Genomic DNA, 18,079 nt, shown 5'->3' with positions numbered 1-18,079 from the left:
TTTTTCCCCTGAAATTCCCATTACAACTTTCATTAGATTCCATCGATTACCTTTACCCCACATTTCAACTACATTAACACTAATTGCAACATGAGACCTATTCCTTACGATAAGAAAATGGATATTATTTCCAGACTGAATGGAAACGATTCTCACAGAAATATTGCAAAGTCTCTGGGCGTTTCGCGTGCAACATGTGGTATTCGCTAGTTTTAATTATGAAGTAAAAGGTAAAGAATAACACAAGAGAAAATAAACACGAAAGCTTAACGAAATCAAACCACCGTCTTTATTTCTCTTTCAAAAACAAACTAAAGAAAAAGAAAAGAAAACTAAAATTACTGCTATTAATAAAGACTTATTGTGTTTGCTGTCTACGAAATGATTGTATCGGGATCTATAGCTGACACTGATGTATTATGGTCAAATAATACTCAGTGAATCAGAGGTTTCCGTAAAAGAATAGGTCTTCCCTTTAGGTGGATAATTACTCGTCCATCCCAGAGCGGATTGATTTGTAATGTGCTATCCTGGCAGATCCAGGGTGATCATGCAGCTACATCTATAATCCAATATCTATCGGCCACCAGTTGTGTAGCTCAGATACTGTGGGAATGATTATAGATGTTGGCTAGGAAGAGATATTCGTGCGTGGTGTTCTTTTGATTGCGTGAACAGTTATTGTATTAATAAAGAGTGATTGAGCCTTTTTTATCTCCAACCATACTTTATTTCCAGAACAGGGAGCAGTACCGTGACCTACTATGTTTTGGTTGTTGAATCAATATATCCTACGAGTACATATACCAATCCTGCTATATACCTGAATGTCATATAGCCATAGATAATCTAAGTAAAATATATTTCATAAAGATAACCTGTTCAAGTCTTATGTGAGGTAGCTAATCTCACATAAGAATTATCCTTAATCCATATTCTTTTCTTATCTTATCTTTATTTGTTATACATTTGATCTAAGGTTCAAATGTATGCAATCGAACACACCGCTTACCAAACGGGAATGAAGATATGAGCAGTACTCATATCTGAGATCAAGTTTTATTTTACATTTCGTTAGACGTTTTGAGTGATGATTTACTCATATAATATTGCCATCGTGCCTCAAATACGACATTGCCCCCCCGTTAGACGGTTGTTGATCTGAAAAGATGCAACTTAGCGTCGATGGAGAATAGTAGATGAGGTAGATGGGAAAGCAGTAAGATGGTTTAAATGAGTTTGTTGTAGACAAATGCAATTGGCAGGTTGTCAAAATGTGTGACGTATTGCAATTGTGCAAATGGAATACCAAAAAAAAAAAAAAAAAAAAAATTTGTAGGGTTTATTGTTGGTTTTGTACTGTTTTTGTTTTTATTTAATTTCACTAATGAAAGACATTAGAAGTACATTACAGAAGTGATTGATTACTTGCGGAAGCGAGTTTTGTCAATGGCAGGTTCAAATGTGCGCATGGAACGACCACGAGGACTGCGACGAAAAGCTTGATGGGCAGGATTATTCGTTACCACTTTTGTACGGCGAGTGGGACGTTTAAAAGATTTCTGTTGGTGTTGAAGAGGAATGGGAGAATTGGGTACATCCGTGATCGCATCAGCAAATTGCTCAACATGTTCAATCAACGGGCCATTCTTTGTCAATTCAACCGTGGAGTAATCATGTTCACCAGACATTAACTGGTTTAACAGTACAGAATCTTGTTTAGGCACACTACCTTTAACATGACGCCAATATTCCACAATGGATTGTGGATCAGTGAAGTTTTCAGCAGTAATCCATGTATCATCTTCAGGACCGTAATTCTTCCAACGAACACGATATTCACGTTTTCCTGGAGAGCCACGATGACCAACAATGTTGTCGAATTCATAGATCTCATCCTGCGAAACAAGTGCATCTTGCGAAACCAACTTTAATTCAGATGGTGTATAATCGCGAGAGGAAGCAACACCCATTTCATCACGGAGAGTGTAATTACCAGCCTCAGTTTTGCGAATGATTTCATATGGACCTTCATATTGAGGTGTAAGAGATTTCTGAATGCCTTTCTTTTGAACCACAACATAACTACCGACAGGGAAATCAACCAAACGATGCTTTTTGTCAAACTGACCTTTCATCATTTTGTTGTATATCTCAGTACGTTCTTTGATTGCGGGAAAGACTACATCTGACATGTATTGTATACGTTGCAGAAGTTCATCATTCGACATGGGTTCAATGTTATCGTTCGAGTCATGGAGTAATGGATACTCATTGGACATTTTACGAGCGAATATCAAGTTAAAAGGGCTAGTAAGTAAACGTTTGGATATTTTACAATTGAGCATCAATTGTACAGAATTGATCATCATATCCCAATTGTCTTCAGAATTGCCAAGGATTAGTTTAGAGAGCAATTTCTTTGTGTTTTGAACGGCACGTTCAGCTCCACCATTGCTTTGAGCATAGTAAGCTGTACTCAAACGTTTGTCAATTTTCATAGCCTCACATAGAGTATTGAGGATCTGATTTTTCCATTCAGTGCCATTGTCAGAGTGAATGATACGAGGGTAACCGACAAGTGAAAAGATGGAAATGAGTTCTTCAGCCACGGTTTTAGCAGACTTATCACAAATGGGACGTAGAATAAGAAAGCGAGTGGCGACATCGATGAGAACCAGAATATATGTGTTACCGTTAGTTGTGATGGGAAAAGGACCGCATAAATCCATTTGATAGTGCCATCCTGGGGTATAACAGTAAATGGGTTTCAACGGATTATATCCTTTCTTACTAATGGTGAACTTTTGGCAAGTTGCGCATTGTTTTACAACTTCTAAGGCTTCCTTCATTAAGTTAGGCCAGTTCATACCTAGATCTTTTCTCACACGTTGTACGATGGCTTCACCACCGAAATGACCAAATTCATGTGCATCTTTCAAAATACTTGGTCTCTCTTCAACGGGAGGTACAATATATGATTCATCCATGTTTTGTGCGTAATTAATCTGGATGATGTCCTCTTCATCGTCATCTGTGGGTCCAGAATAACGAGTTTGTTCATTCAAATCATCATGAATGGTGCGAAGAGACCAGCGTTTAACACGGATGAAACGGTTCGACAAAGAAGGAGTGAAGGTGGGAGTTGTAGTCACATCAGATGTTTCCGAAATGGAATTATAGAACTGAGTGAGGTTCTGCGTACGTTCAGGATTAAGAGAAGGATTATCTTTAAGGATCTTCTTTTCCCATTTACGTTTTTGAGCACGCATTTTTGATTTTGTATTCTTCTGTGTCTGTTTGAATAGATGGGGGAATAGTCGTTTCTCATCCTTTTCAAAGGCAACTTTGTCTTGCATTGTAGGGAATAATCGGGACAATTTATCACTCATGATATTCGTAATGCCAGGAATCCATTGAACTTTCATGTTAGGAAAGGATAAGATAACTTCCATGGATCGCATCATCATCATGGAGGGGTTCTTGGTTGTGAAAAGGTATGAGAGACTGCGATGGTCTGTATAACATGTAAAAGGTTTAGGACCATGCAAAAATTTGTAGAATTTTGTCAATCCAGTAGTCAAGGCTAGAAGTTCTTTGCGAGTAACACTATAATTGCGTTGACTTTTAGAAAGTGCCTTTGATGAAAAACCAATGTATCGAATAGTAATTTTACCAGTTTGTTCATCTTTAAATTCTTGGAACAAACAAGCACCAATACCATAGTTGCTAGCATCAACGGCTAAGCTGAATTCATGGTTCAAATCTGGATGACTTAAAACAATATTCTTTTTCAAAATATTGATAATGCTGTCGTAATGTGCATGCATTTCTGGAGTCCATTCTAAGACTTTCTGAGTGCTATATCGCAAACGATCCAGAGGAGTAGTTAACTCGCTAGCATTAGGTAGATGAGCACGCATATAAGAGACCCAACCACAAAATTTCATCATGGCTTTAGCGGTTTGAGGTTTTGGCCATTCATCAATATCAGTCAAACGACGAGGATCAATGGATCTTCCTTGTTCCGAAATACAAAAACCGAGTAGGTAAACTGAATTTCTTACAAGATGCGTTTTCTCAAAATTGATAGGCATATTGTTATCCGTTAATGCTTGAATAACCTTTTTGCAATGCTCTTTATGAGAAGCATGATCTTTGGAAAAGCAAACCAAGTCATCAATGTAGATACATGTAAAATCTTTCATATCTTGGAATATGGTTTCCATAACATTTTGAAATATTCCGGAAAGCGATTTCAACCCGAAACAAGCACCTCGGAATTGCCAGCTTTTACCTTCAAATGTAAAGGTAAGCTTATGTCTGTCTTCTTCAGCGATTTGCAATCGGTGGAAGGCACCTGAAATATCGAAAACACTGAATATTTTTGCTTCTCTGACATCATGGAAGATGTCTTCAATCAAAGGAGTGTTGACGTTGGAGACATCGTCTGTCAGGTTGTTGATACGTCGAGTATCAAGACAAACTCTGTACTTCTTATTTCCATTAGCGTCAGTACCAGCCTTTGGTGTGATTGTTAAGGGACTATTGAAACCAGATATTTTTGCAGGTTCAATTGTTTTGTCATCAGCCCATTTTCTAATTTGTTCTCTGACAATAGGAACCAAATCGTATGAAATTGGATACTGTCTCGTGTATGCCACTTCATTAGGTGTAGTGGGAAGATAAACAATGGCTTCCGGTAGAGGGCAAAGGTTATGAAGGTTAATATTTGCATTCGCTTCCATCAACGGCTTCATTTCCTCGATGAACTGTTCATATTCTTCTTCAGAACAAGCTTTGCTCACATTAGGAGTGTACACTTCATGATTAACACTATCTTCAAAGACAATTTCCTCGATGTCTTCAAAAGAGTAGGCAATGTTCTGAATCGAAATTCCCAGTTGTGGAATTAAATCTCTCCCTAACAAAACTGGTAGATTTGCTAGCGGCATTTCCACAACTTCGAATGAGTGGGAAAATGGTGTTCTACCTCTATATTTCACTTCTAGAGGTCGTGTTTTACCAATCCGACTGGCTGTAGAATTTTTATCAATAAATGAAAATGTACCAGTGGTAGGGATTATATCATCAAAGATAGTTTTATCCTCAAATTCATAGGTTTTATTTATCAAAGATATTTGTGCACCTGTGTCAATCATAGCAATTAGTTTCTCACCATTGATCATGATAACGGGAGAATATGGCGACAAATTCTGTACTTCGTTCTCAGTTATGTTTGAGACATTATAGCAAGAAATCTGTGATCGAATATCATCTTTTAAAAATATATGTTTATTTTTAGCTGGATCAGAGCTAGTAAGAAAATTTTTATAGTATGAAGTTTGATCAAAATGATGGTTGCCAAGAGGTAGAGATGAGTATGAGTTTTCAATATCATGTTCTATTTTGCTATACAAAATGAGTATTTGGTCAGTGATACTCTTTTTATATTGAATATCATTATATAAGATTTCTACCTTATTCTGATTATTTTGTTGGTTCATACGTCTCCTAACATATATGTCACTTTTAAGATAAGGAACGCAGTTTTCCAAGTGTTCTCGCGAATAGTTTTCCGTTTTGCAGAACGAGCATGGATTTACCAACGATTTAGATTTCTTGCTCGAAATTTCAATATCGTTATTCATATTGTTTTTGCGTTTGTGATCACGATTGATTCCGTTACCATGGCTAATATCTCCGTCTGAGTGGTTCTTGTTAATAGGAATGCCATGGCCTTGTGAGCGAGATGAAAATTTTAACGCCAGACTTTCCTGTATGTCTCCCATTCTTTTCTTTAGGTAGTCAAACAGTTCAGACAAGTAGGCAGGATAGAAAGAAGTTTTACTATCAGGGGACCTTCCTTCATGGTAGCGTTTCAATGATCTTTTAACTTCTTCACTAGTCATGGGAAGCAAAGAGTCTAAGAAGTAAGTCACCAAATAGATGGAGTCAGGTTTGGGATCAGGGAGATAAGTGTAGGCTTGATAGTAACGATCCATGTAATCGCGAAGTTGTTCCGTTTTACCCTGTTTCATACGGATGAAGTTTTGTATTTTCTTATCAATGGTAGCGTTCAATCCAAAACGTTCTATGATCTCGCTTTTTATAGTTTCCCAACTGGTAGTATGTGGGAACTTTTTGAAGTCAACAGCGTACCAACGTTGATAGACTGGGTTTTTGCTTTTCGAAAACGAAACAGATAAGTATTTTCTCCAATACTTGTCCAAATCACAATCATTGGCAAGGAAGGGAGCCTCAAACGCATCTGCGAATGTTTCAGCGTTTTCGAAGGACGGTACGTTGTCGGTCTTGGTCTCCGCAGGGTCATCAACCAACTGGAAAATAGGTATTTCACTTCGATGGATGATGGGAGAATAGGAATGAGCATATTTGGAATCCATGGTGCTACTTTTGGTAGGGTCAAAATGGGATGTGCTGTTAGGTGAGATTCCACCTTTCATTTTCTTGACGTTTTTCTCAAGAATGTCAATGGTAGCATGGATTTTCTCTATTTCAACCGGGTTTGATTGGCAGAGCACCTGCTCGCGAAGTTCATTGATACGGTTTTCGTATCTAACAATCATGCGGTCTTTTTCATTAGTCATGGGAGGATCTAATGGTGTAAAAGTATTGGTATGATTAGTACCATTGTTATGTATGACATTGATGTCATTCATATCGTTATAGTGATGCGAAGTGAAGTCCTTGCCAACATCATGCTCATTGTTATTGGTCTGATGCGAAGTGAGGTCCTTGCCAACATCAGTATTAATAATCAAGTGGTGTCCACTATGATTACAATTGTGTATGCATGTTTCACTATTATCGATAGGAGGGACATGGTTATTAATGTTACCTTCAGAGAGGTTCGTACCTTGGGATTCAGAGGAGGAGATACCAGTGGCAGTGGAGGCAACAGAGGAGGTGTAACCAGGCACAAGAGGGGGTCGGTTAGAGGTTGACTGATTTACATCAATCATTTCCATGTCCTCATTTTGTTGGACGTGGTCTTCTTGAGGGGAGTCTTGATGGGGGTTAATAGGGGGCATTATGGACAAAGTAGTTTAGAAATTCGTTAAAAAAAAATGTGGTATTCGCTAGTTTTAATTATGAAGTAAAAGGTAAAGAATAACACAAGAGAAAATAAACACGAAAGCTTAACGAAATCAAACCACCGTCTTTATTTCTCTTTCAAAAACAAACTAAAGAAAAAGAAAAGAAAACTAAAATTACTGCTATTAATAAAGACTTATTGTGTTTGCTGTCTACGAAATGATTGTATCGGGATCTATAGCTGACACTGATGTATTATGGTCAAATAATACTCAGTGAATCAGAGGTTTCCGTAAAAGAATAGGTCTTCCCTTTAGGTGGATAATTACTCGTCCATCCCAGAGCGGATTGATTTGTAATGTGCTATCCTGGCAGATCCAGGGTGATCATGCAGCTACATCTATAATCCAATATCTATCGGCCACCAGTTGTGTAGCTCAGATACTGTGGGAATGATTATAGATGTTGGCTAGGAAGAGATATTCGTGCGTGGTGTTCTTTTGATTGCGTGAACAGTTATTGTATTAATAAAGAGTGATTGAGCCTTTTTTATCTCCAACCATACTTTATTTCCAGAACAGGGAGCAGTACCGTGACCTACTATGTTTTGGTTGTTGAATCAATATATCCTACGAGTACATATACCAATCCTGCTATATACCTGAATGTCATATAGCCATAGATAATCTAAGTAAAATATATTTCATAAAGATAACCTGTTCAAGTCTTATGTGAGGTAGCTAATCTCACATAAGAATTATCCTTAATCCATATTCTTTTCTTATCTTATCTTTATTTGTTATACATTTGATCTAAGGTTCAAATGTATGCAATCGAACACACCGCTTACCAAACGGGAATGAAGATATGAGCAGTACTCATATCTGAGATCAAGTTTTATTTTACATTTCGTTAGACGTTTTGAGTGATGATTTACTCATATAATATTGCCATCGTGCCTCAAATACGACACAACAGTTGACAGAATTGCTACCGATCTTGCATGTGCATCTAATGGCAAGAAGGGCAGACCTGCAAAGATCAGCGCATTGCTCGGTCGAAAGATCGTTAGATCTTTCTATACTGGGCAATTTATTACTGCAGTTGAGGCTGCCCGGAACCTTCGAGGACAAGGATATGAAATATCTGCACAAACGATACGCAGATTCCTCAAATCAGCTGATTTCGATTCGAAGATCAAAAAGTCGGCATTGCCATTGACTAATTGTTATATACGATAAGATCAAAGTATAAGAAAAAGAAAACAAAAGGAAATCAGTGAAGACCAAGTTATCTTCTTTTATTAGGTAGAATATTCTGATAAAGAACTCAATTAAGAATGAAGACAAAAACCATGTAGGAAAAAAGTACTTCTATTTATATTTGTGGATATTGTAAAAAACTTTTTCTATCGAGACTCTTAGGTACAAGATGCCTTGATGATAAAAGAAAAGACATACCCAATTGTTACTGCACGGTTCATCATGCTATAGCGGTGCCTTGACCGATTGGATCGGTGACAGGAGGTAAGTGGGTTGATCTAACTAAAGGTTCCTTTGACCCGTACTTCAGCAGTTTCATTATAACTAACGTGACGGACAGGATAAACTCTTCCTTAATTCTGCCGACGTCTACGTTTCAGTCTTATTGAATTCTGTCAGAATGTAAAGGGTTAAAGTAAGGATCAACAAGTTAGAAGATAATAGCTTAAATAGATTAGATTTATGTATTGTGGTTTGATGTGCTAAATAAAGTTATCTGATTTAATCAAATCCAAATACTATAATATCTTATTTCTAAATGAAGTCAATTACTCATCCAATGTTGTCTCGGATATACAGATGAAATATTCTTCCGCTAAAGAAAAGAATTGTTCTAACAAACCTATCACTCACGGTTATTCTAACCTTCATAAGGATCCGCAATCTCTTATTTCAGTATTATGTAATAATCCAAGAGTAATATGCTGTTGGATACAACACTAATGAACGTCGCAAGAATCAGTTGAAATGGGCAAAGGCTCACAAAAATTGGACGGTTGAAGACTGGAAGAAGGTCGTTTTCAGCGACGAAACCAAAATAAATCGTCTAGGATCAGATGGAAAGACGTGGACGTGGGTCAAAAAGGGAGAACCTCTCCAAGCCCACAATGTCAACTACGCTTATAAAGGAGGTGGAGGAAGCTTGATGTTGTGGAGCTGCTTCACCCAATATGGACCTGGTTTTATTGCCAAGATAGAGGGCGGGATGGACGCGCAGTTATACTGCGAAATTCTGAAGGGGGACTTCTTGGAGACCCTAAAAGATTATGGCCTACAGAAGAAGGACATCATCCTTCAGCAGGATAATGATCCCAAGCATACGGCCAAAGTGACTAAAGAATGGTTCCGTAAAAATAAGGTAAATGTTCTTGACTGGCCTTCCTACTCCCCGGACCTGAATCCAATCGAGAATTTATGGTTCTACTTGAAATGCAAGCTTGCTTCATACGATAGTGCACCGAAGAACCTTGGGGAGCTTTGGGAACGGGAGGACTGTACCTTTGGTACCGTCAGGATTTGAAATCCAAAATAGGAAATGTTCTAGAATATTCCGTTTTGGTCACGTGACAGGAGGTCATTGCAATAGCCTATCAGGTTGGTTAGAAATGGCTAAAAGGCATTTTATGGCCACCGCCTAAAATTCGCTCCTGAACATAAATCCGAAATCTCCTTTTTAGGAAATTTCGGAGATTGAATATTTGTGTAACCATAGTCCAATTGATGCAGCTAATTTTGAAAATACTGTTAGAAGCTGTCTGTTCCAAAGTAGATTAATACTCCGAATGTTACACATAAATTACATCTCAGATGGTGACATAGGTTTTTAGCTTTCGAATGCTATTGGTTTGGTCTTATATTATTGAGAATTGGTGTAGTTACGGCTATCCGGAGAAACTGTTTGACAGTGTCTGAAATTTTTTTTTCTTTCTGACTCGGGGAACGTACTCGGGGAAAATGCGGTATATTTGCGACTATTCTGATTGGACGGAGATATGGCGTGATAAATCCAAAAGTGGGCTGATAAGCTCAGCGAAAAAGTATAAAAGGGTGATAAATTTCGACAGATAGACCATCCACCTTTACTTAATACTTCGAATTTCTCTATTAAATGTCATTTGGCCGCTTCCCTATCAGCTATTTCAGTTCTTCTTCAACTCAAGTTAGCCGTACTAATGCTTCTGGCTCTTTGGCTTCTTCATCCTCGGAGGAATCTATTCGTTCAGTCCTTTCGGTGAGCGCTATCTTAATTAGTTCGGACTCCTCTTCAAGCAGTAACGTATCAAATACCTTTGGCCATAGAACACATTTTGCTCGTTACTTGGGCACAACATCTGATTCCTCAGACTCTCCGGAATTGCAAAGCTCGTCTTCCGAAGGAGAAGTGTTGTACAGGGGCCATCGTCTTCGTCAGCGTAGGGATCGTCGTATTGTGTCTACTGAAAGCGAGGTGGAAGAAATAGAACCATCTAGTTTATCTTCAGCAAGTGATAGTCCTCCTCAACGTAGTCAAGTTCCTCAATCAGCTGCTGGAGTTCCTTTGCCCGTCCCTCTCACATTAGAAGAAATAGGGTCTATCTTGTGTTGGTCTAGACGAGTGTCAAGAGTCATTCCTTCTGACGTGCAGTTATTCGCTTTGATATATGACAAAGATAGTGCTGTTAGGTGAGTAAAGTCTTATGCTACTTTGACTGTTAGATATCTCCATATTCATCCTGTATCTTAACTGAACACACAACATCTAGGTTTCTAATGGAACAGCGAGTACTTTATGATTACAATCGGGATGATATGACTCGAGCTGATATGATTTGCGATGGAGGGGAAAGAATGAAGTTTACCTACAACGTAGATCGTGGCTATATATGGCGTTGTCATAAGTATGGTTGTATGTGCGGAAAAAGTCGTGTTTCGGCTCTTAAGGGTTCATTTTTTGAAAAATCAAGACTTCCCTTACATCGTCAGATCCACGTCTTATATTATTGGCTTCAGGGCGCTCCTAAGACACTCATTCATGGCATAACTCATATACATATGCGTACAATTAGCAGTTTGATATCCAACTTTCACCAGATTATGCAGTACGACTTTATTGTTTCAGAGGAAGACTTGGATGACGACTCTGATGACGACGATACGATCGACTTAGAAGCCCTTCCACCAAATGAGCGCCATTTACACAATAAGCCTCACAAAATCGGTAAATAGATAGGATTGAAATTGCATGTATATTACCGTCAGTAAGAATGCTCAATTTTAACTGTTTTATGTACATTTAGGAGGATATAACGTAAATGGCGAGCCAATCATTGTTGAAATTGATGAGAGTAAGTTTGGAAAGCGGAAGTACCACAATGGTCATCGTGTTGAAGGCGTGTGGGTGGTTGGTGGTGTCGAAAGAACTGAGGAAAGGCGTGTATTTTTGGTTTCTGTTCCAGACAGAACAACAGAGACTATGCGTGCAATTATACGTCGCTATGTAAACAGAGGTTCCATCATTTGCACAGACTATTGGAGATCTTACTTATGTATTCCTGGTCTACGTCGTAATTTCATCCATAATCGAGTTAATCATTCTGAAGGCTATATTGCAGAGGATGGCACACATACAAATACTATAGAAGGTATTCACATTCAAAGAAGAAGTCTTAATACAGAATGTTGTACTGATCCTTGACGTTTTCAATTGACAGGTACCTGGTTTGGTATAAAGTTGCGTTGCCGTCCTAGAGAGCGTACAAAAAGAAGCATGCCATGGGTGTTGTTAGAGTTTATCTGGAGACGCAAATATGCTAGTGACCTTTGGGGTGGTTTTTTGAAATCACTTCGAGAAGTTGAATATGATCGTCGCCAGAGAGATCGTCCATTTCTTACTGAATTAATAGTGGAGGAAGACGAAGACGGAAATGAAAATGAAGTTGACGAGACCATAAATTTGCATTTGGATTAGCACTGTTGTATTTGCTTATTTAAAAAATTGATAACAGTTGTGAGTCGATGACTATGAACTTAGGTGTCTTTATTATTCTTCAGATGAAGTAGAAGGATTATTTACTTTGTGAGGTTTAATGGGAATTATATTATTTGAGGACGCGTATGCTAGTCACTAATTTCAGGTTCAGATGCTTATTGGGTGATTATTATACTTAGGCCTATATCTTGTTCTATGTTGTACATAACCTATATTAGATGCAATATAGATAGACCGTGGTAGAATGTATTCTCTACCTGGTTGTACGTACTCGAGTATTGTAGTTATTATCTCACCAAACACGTCAAGCACGTTTGTGTACAATAATTCTTAACTGAATAATAAACCTTTGTCTGTTGTCTTTAACGCGATTAAAGATTATCAATGTCCTAAAGTATAGCAATTATTGCGTGATATTTTACACTTGATGCTGAGCATATAATACTTTCTTCTACATCCACCCAGAAACACACTAAAAACAAAGTGATTTCAAGAAGGAACATTCTGTAACAAGAAATCAATAGAAAATAAACGAACCACATCATTTTCGCGAATGCAACTACTTCAATCGTATTGGAACAACGCTGATATTTAGTTTACAGCTAAAACCATCAAAAACTGAAGAATGCAGCGGTAAATTTCCGTCATTCGAACTGTGACGAGTACAACAAGAAAATTTGAATAATTTGAGGACATTTTCGTCTAAAGCCAGCGAACTAACCATCGAAAATCAGTGATATGGTATGCATTCGAATTAGAAAAACCAGGAGAATCCAAAAAATTATGGTTACACAAATATTCAATCTCCGAAATTTCCTAAAAAGGAGATTTCGGATTTGTGTTCAGGAGCGAATTTTAGGCGGTGGCCATAAAATGCCAGAGCTCCAAAATGGATATAATTCGACTTGGCGGTTAAAACGTTTTTCCGATGCCGGAAGTTTAACCGGCGATAGATCAAGTTCGGACTTTAATAATGTTAATGCACACCCTCTCCATAGTTATAGTATAAACATCAAGCAGGAACCAAACCATCTTCACAATCGAGTTTAGTTTAGGATTTTTTTTGTTGTTCATTATTGTTTATAATTTTATAGTCAGTAAAGTTGGAAAATTCATTCGCCTTTAATTTTTTTTTTATTTTGAGATTATATAGAACCTTCACGCAAAGACACCGCGAACGTATTATAAAACATATCTTTTTATAAAATAATATATTAGTATCGAAAACCTACCAATTTCCTTATTAGGCAATTGGATTTTTGCCGGTGATATACCTTCAGTCCCGGTCACTGTCTACGGTATCGAAACACGAGTGAGAATTAATTAATTTAAACACAGCATAAACGGCTGTCTTAGACTTGAATTGTCGATTAAGCAATTCTTCGCAAGTCAAACTGGTACTGTATCAGATCCATAACAGTGTAAGAACACGCCTTCACTAGTCTCTCATTAGATCCATTAGTACTCATTGGTTGTAACTACATCTTCCTAATATCCTCTGTAAGCTCAGCTAATTCTACTATATAAAATATATAAGGCCTTCATGTTCTCAAAATTGAAATAAAAATTATCTGACTTTTTCGGTCTCGTTCTATCTTGGTCTATAAAAATACTTAAGAATATCTCAGGCCTGTTACATACAGTATTCGGCATATGCAGAGAGATTTAGCGATGACATTGAACAAGTACTCTCAGAATTGGAATGCACCGATGTAAGTACAGACAGCAAGAACGAATTAATTTGGTGGACATAATGGAGGAACAAGAACAGGCCTACCTGACGTGTTTGGTGAGATAATAACTACAATACTCGAGTACGTACAACCAGGTAGAGAATACATTCTACCACGGTCTATCTATATTGCATCTAATATAGGTTATGTACAACATAGAACAAGATATAGGCCTAAGTATAATAATCACCCAATAAGCATCTGAACCTGAAATTAGTGACTAGCATGCGCCTCCTCAAATAATATAATTCCCATTAAACCTCACAAAGTAAATAATCCTTCTACTTCATCTGAAGAATAATAAAGACACCTAAGTTCATAGTCATCGACTCACAACTGTTATCAATTTTTTAAATAAGCAAATACAACATTTTTTTCGATGAACACCGAACGTAACAACAGCAACAACAACAACAACAACAACAACAACAACATTTCAAGTAGGGATCAAAGACCCAACTTTGTTGACGTTGCTTCTGGTCGCAGACCTTCACCAAAGTTGTTCTACATTGATCAACAACTGCGTGGGAGCGAAAATCCTTTGGACTTCGAACTCACGTTGGAAGAAGAGATTGAGAAAGATCTCATGGAAGATGTTGACATGGGTGATGCAGATAATGCAACTAGCCCTGTCGAAGAAAATGCTAAGCCTCAAAAAGAGGTTTTAGACGTTAATGTCAACATACAGAGTAACATATCAGTACTCAACAAAAAAATCATGCAACTAAATGAAAAATTGTGTGATGCTATAAATGATGCTGATATAAAAAGCACCAGCATGAAGCTGCAAATATTAACGCAGCAACGCAATGACTTGTTGCAACAATATAACATGTTGCAATCCGGTGGAGGCGCTAAGCCTACTGCCCATGCTGATCATCAGCAAGGTATATCAACCAATCTGATGAAAAAGTCAATTCCTGTGGGCGTTATACCGCACTTCAGAATTACCAGCATTGACGCCACCCTTGTCCATAATAACAAGAATGGTGACCCAAAGAAAAATGACAATGGAACATCATATCCATCATTAGAAGCATTTTTCAATACTTTTGAAAGTGTCTTCAATCATTTTATGACAGATGAGTCTATTGAACATAATTGGTTTAGTGCATTACGTATGTCATTCACAGCATGTCCTGATTTAGTTTTTAGTTGGTACAAGAAAAATATAGAAAAAAAGAAGGAGGAGCTCACTTGGACGCAAGTGAAGCGACTCATCACTGAAAGGTTTGATATACAGACAACCAACTTTCAAAAGGGATTACGGTTGTTGTATCCAAGATACAACTATACGTCTTAAACTACAGAACGACTTCAGTACCTGCTTGACAATCTGATACACATCTACTTTGACACCCGCTTGCGGCTAAGATCTTATCATTCTCATGATAGTTTTAGTTCAGTTGTATTAATAGTTGAATACCCGTTAATAACCCCGTTTCTCATATAAAAGTATCATTCTCAACAAACTTGAATAAAGAGTATCTTTGTTGTGTCTGGTCATTTTACTGTCTTATTTTGTTTTTATAAGTCTTTCAAAGTAACTGGATATATCAGGTATCAATGAATAACTTGGTAGGGGATAGGTTGGGATTAATAAAGAGGGAAATACCCATTTGATAGCGAGTGGAGTTGAGGACGGGTTGGCTATAAATGTGATATTGTGACCAATTGGTAGGAATAGTAGTGTCTGGAGGGAGCCAGGTCTCGGTGATAAATAATAGGTCGACATTGTTACAATAGTAAAGGATGGAGTCAATGGGTTCCTGTCGTAATTTACCATTGGCATTAATACAAGCAATAGTGAGATTCCTCATTATTGTTTACTAATATCCATAGAGTTTTGTTGTTCGATAGTATTGTTATTGTTATTAGCAGCTGTTGAGGCGGTGGTGATAGCTGAGGCATCACTAGCAGGTTGCTGACTAATAGGAGGAGTGGGTTTATTTTTTGCTACAGTGATTTTGTATACTTGTAGGAAATTTTCGAATTGAGAGTTGGTAATCCATTGTTGCTCTAAAAATAAACGGCCAACAGCTCGGGAGATAGTAGTGCGGATAAAAGGGAGTGCTCGTACCAAGCGTTGTTGATGTTTAGCTGTGGCTATGTTGATTTTTTCCTGTTCGGAAAGATCTTTATACTGAGGATCCGTGAGAGCAGATGCAGCAGTAGGAGAGTATTGGTCCAAGGGGTTGACATTACGTTTTTGGAGCTGTGTGATAAGCTCTTCGCGGTAGTCGTTGTGTACTAGCAGTGCAACAACGGTACGGCTAGGATAGTGAATATCGAGGATGCGGCTGTTTTGGGCACCCAAGGCTTTTAGATTTTTTCTCTGGTCTTTACGCTCGGTTCTGTTTTTGCAACCATAATAAATGTAAGAGAAGCCATTTAGGCTTGTTGATGGTGCACTGAGGGCATGGAGAGCTTTACGCAGGTTACGTTGCTTTTGGACCTGGACTTTTGTAGGGACGGTAGGTGTTTAGTAGTATTGGGGGCAGTTTTGTTGTTTTTGTTCTTTTTTTGGTAGTTCACTGTTTTGTCTGGATGATTATTTTTCTTGACAGGCGTGTGATCTACATTTGCCCATTTGGATGCAGATGTACCACCTTGTACAAAGAGGGGAGTGGTGTTGTTGTTGGGGGTTGCTGTTGGTACTGTGGTGGTACTGGGGCTCATTGCCGTGTCCTCAAGGACGGAAGAGGAAGAGGATGATGGTTCCAGCAGGTGTGTTAAATGTTGGTCTTTCTGCTGATTCAAAAGTTGCTGTTCTAAGAAGGCAACTTTGTTCATAAAGACCTCCAATTGCGCTCGCAGCTGTTTGTTGTCTTGCGAGAGTTCTTGGTTTTTTCTTTCCAGTTGTTGAACTTGGGTGGTAAGAGGTGTAACCAAGGTTTGGAGCTGGTCATGCAGCTGTTGTTGTTCTGTATCACGAGCTGAGTCGTTCGTATTTGAACGAGCTCGTTTTTTACCCACAGGCTTATTGCTTTTTTTGGTTTTGGGAGAGGTGGTAGTGTTGTTATTGCCATTGAAGGTGGCGCTGGTATCACCAAAGGACAAGCTAACAGAGGTGGGGTTAGCAAGAGCTTGTGTTGTTGCCCGAATGATATCGGGGAGGGTGGGTTTGTGATTGCACGCGGTACAGACAAAAAGTGGCTGTACGGGTGAATCAGTCGAGTTGTGGGAGTGATTGGTGGTACCTGATGTGTTGCATTTAGTACAAACAACTTTTTGTTGTACCAAATAAAAGCGTTGTAGGGCAGTTTGGGTTGCAGGTGCCAGGTCGCGGAGAAGGTTATCCTGTTCTGATTTAAGATGCATGGGGATTTTGTGAACTGTGAGAATCTTGATGTTTTTTAGGATTTTGTGAACTGTGAGAATCTTGATGTTTTTTAGGATTATGTGTAAGGGAGTCACTTTTTTTTTGTAATTAGGAATGTTTTTGTTGTGGTTTGTTGTATTCTTTGTTCTCTTTTTTTGTTGATTTTTTTTACTGTTTTGTTCTTTTGGTCTTTCTTTGTGTAGATTACTATATTAAGTCAACTGGTGTGATAAACAAACCGGCTGCAAATGGTAGTAAGTAAACGGGGTGTGGGAATTCGGAGTCAGGTAGGGTTTAGGGAGCTGTAACAATAGTTTTTTAAGATTTTTGCAAAAAGTATATAAGGGCTTCACTTTTCGCGAGCGCGACACTCTTAACCTTGCGTGGTTGGTTAAGTGGTATAATCTTCGCCTGCCACGCGAAGGGCCGGGGTTCGATTCCCCGACCACGCATTTTTTGCTTTTTAATTTTCACTACTGTTGTGTTGTCGCGCACTGAGCTAACGATAAAACAAGGGTAATCTTATACTAAACACAAAGTTTTAGTAAAGAGAAAAAGAGGATTGTTCTTTATTCTATTCAGAGAGTCATGTTCCTTTTATATGCTCTATAATATTCAATCACCGTTATAACACGACATTACCCCCCTTCCAAAAAAATGCTATGGATTAACTGACGGAACCATTTGAGCTCGCGCACGTCTTGGAATATACCAGGATTTATCCACTTTACCTCCATCATAATGTGCACGTCGAAGTCGATCTGTATGCACCCAAGATCCATATGTTTTGCCTTCAATTTCTCTTATTTGATATATATTGAATTCATAATTTACATTAACAACTTCATAAGGACCCATCCAGTTAAATTCAAGGCCTTTCTTGGTTTCATGCCTTAAAAGAACATAGTCACCATACTTGAACTTTTGTACTGTTTGATCCTTCAATTGATTATCC

At 38.2% G+C, this 18,079-nt stretch overlaps 2 protein-coding genes and 1 non-coding gene across 3 annotated transcripts; 2 read left to right on the top strand and 1 right to left on the bottom strand.

Annotated features, from left to right (window-relative positions):
• Positions 1-10,128: 10,128 nt before the first annotated feature.
• Positions 10,129-10,987, top strand: BDF20DRAFT_872166 (uncharacterized protein; the record flags this gene model as incomplete). Its single annotated transcript, XM_053081144.1, has 2 exons — positions 10,129-10,763; positions 10,844-10,987. Coding segments are annotated over exons 1-2 (696 nt in total), but the record flags the coding sequence as incomplete, so codon positions are not given.
• Positions 10,988-15,621: 4,634 nt separating this feature from the next.
• Positions 15,622-16,263, bottom strand: BDF20DRAFT_820393 (uncharacterized protein; the record flags this gene model as incomplete). The annotated part of the gene is made up of 1 exon (XM_053077538.1): positions 15,622-16,263. A coding segment is annotated over one exon (642 nt), but the record flags the coding sequence as incomplete, so codon positions are not given.
• A 1,242-nt stretch (positions 16,264-17,505) lies between these two features.
• On the top strand, positions 17,506-17,576 carry BDF20DRAFT_t106. Its single transcript has one exon. It is a non-coding gene; the product is annotated as a tRNA-Gly (tRNA).
• The last annotated feature ends 503 nt before the right edge of the window (positions 17,577-18,079 follow it).

Source organism: Mycotypha africana (assembly GCF_025528875.1).
Source record: "Mycotypha africana strain NRRL 2978 chromosome Unknown BDF20scaffold_6, whole genome shotgun sequence".
In the NCBI taxonomy this organism is placed as follows: Eukaryota; Fungi; Mucoromycota; class Mucoromycetes; order Mucorales; family Mycotyphaceae; genus Mycotypha; species Mycotypha africana.
Note: the sequence above shows the minus strand (reverse complement) of the source record. Positions and strands in the feature narration are given on the sequence as shown.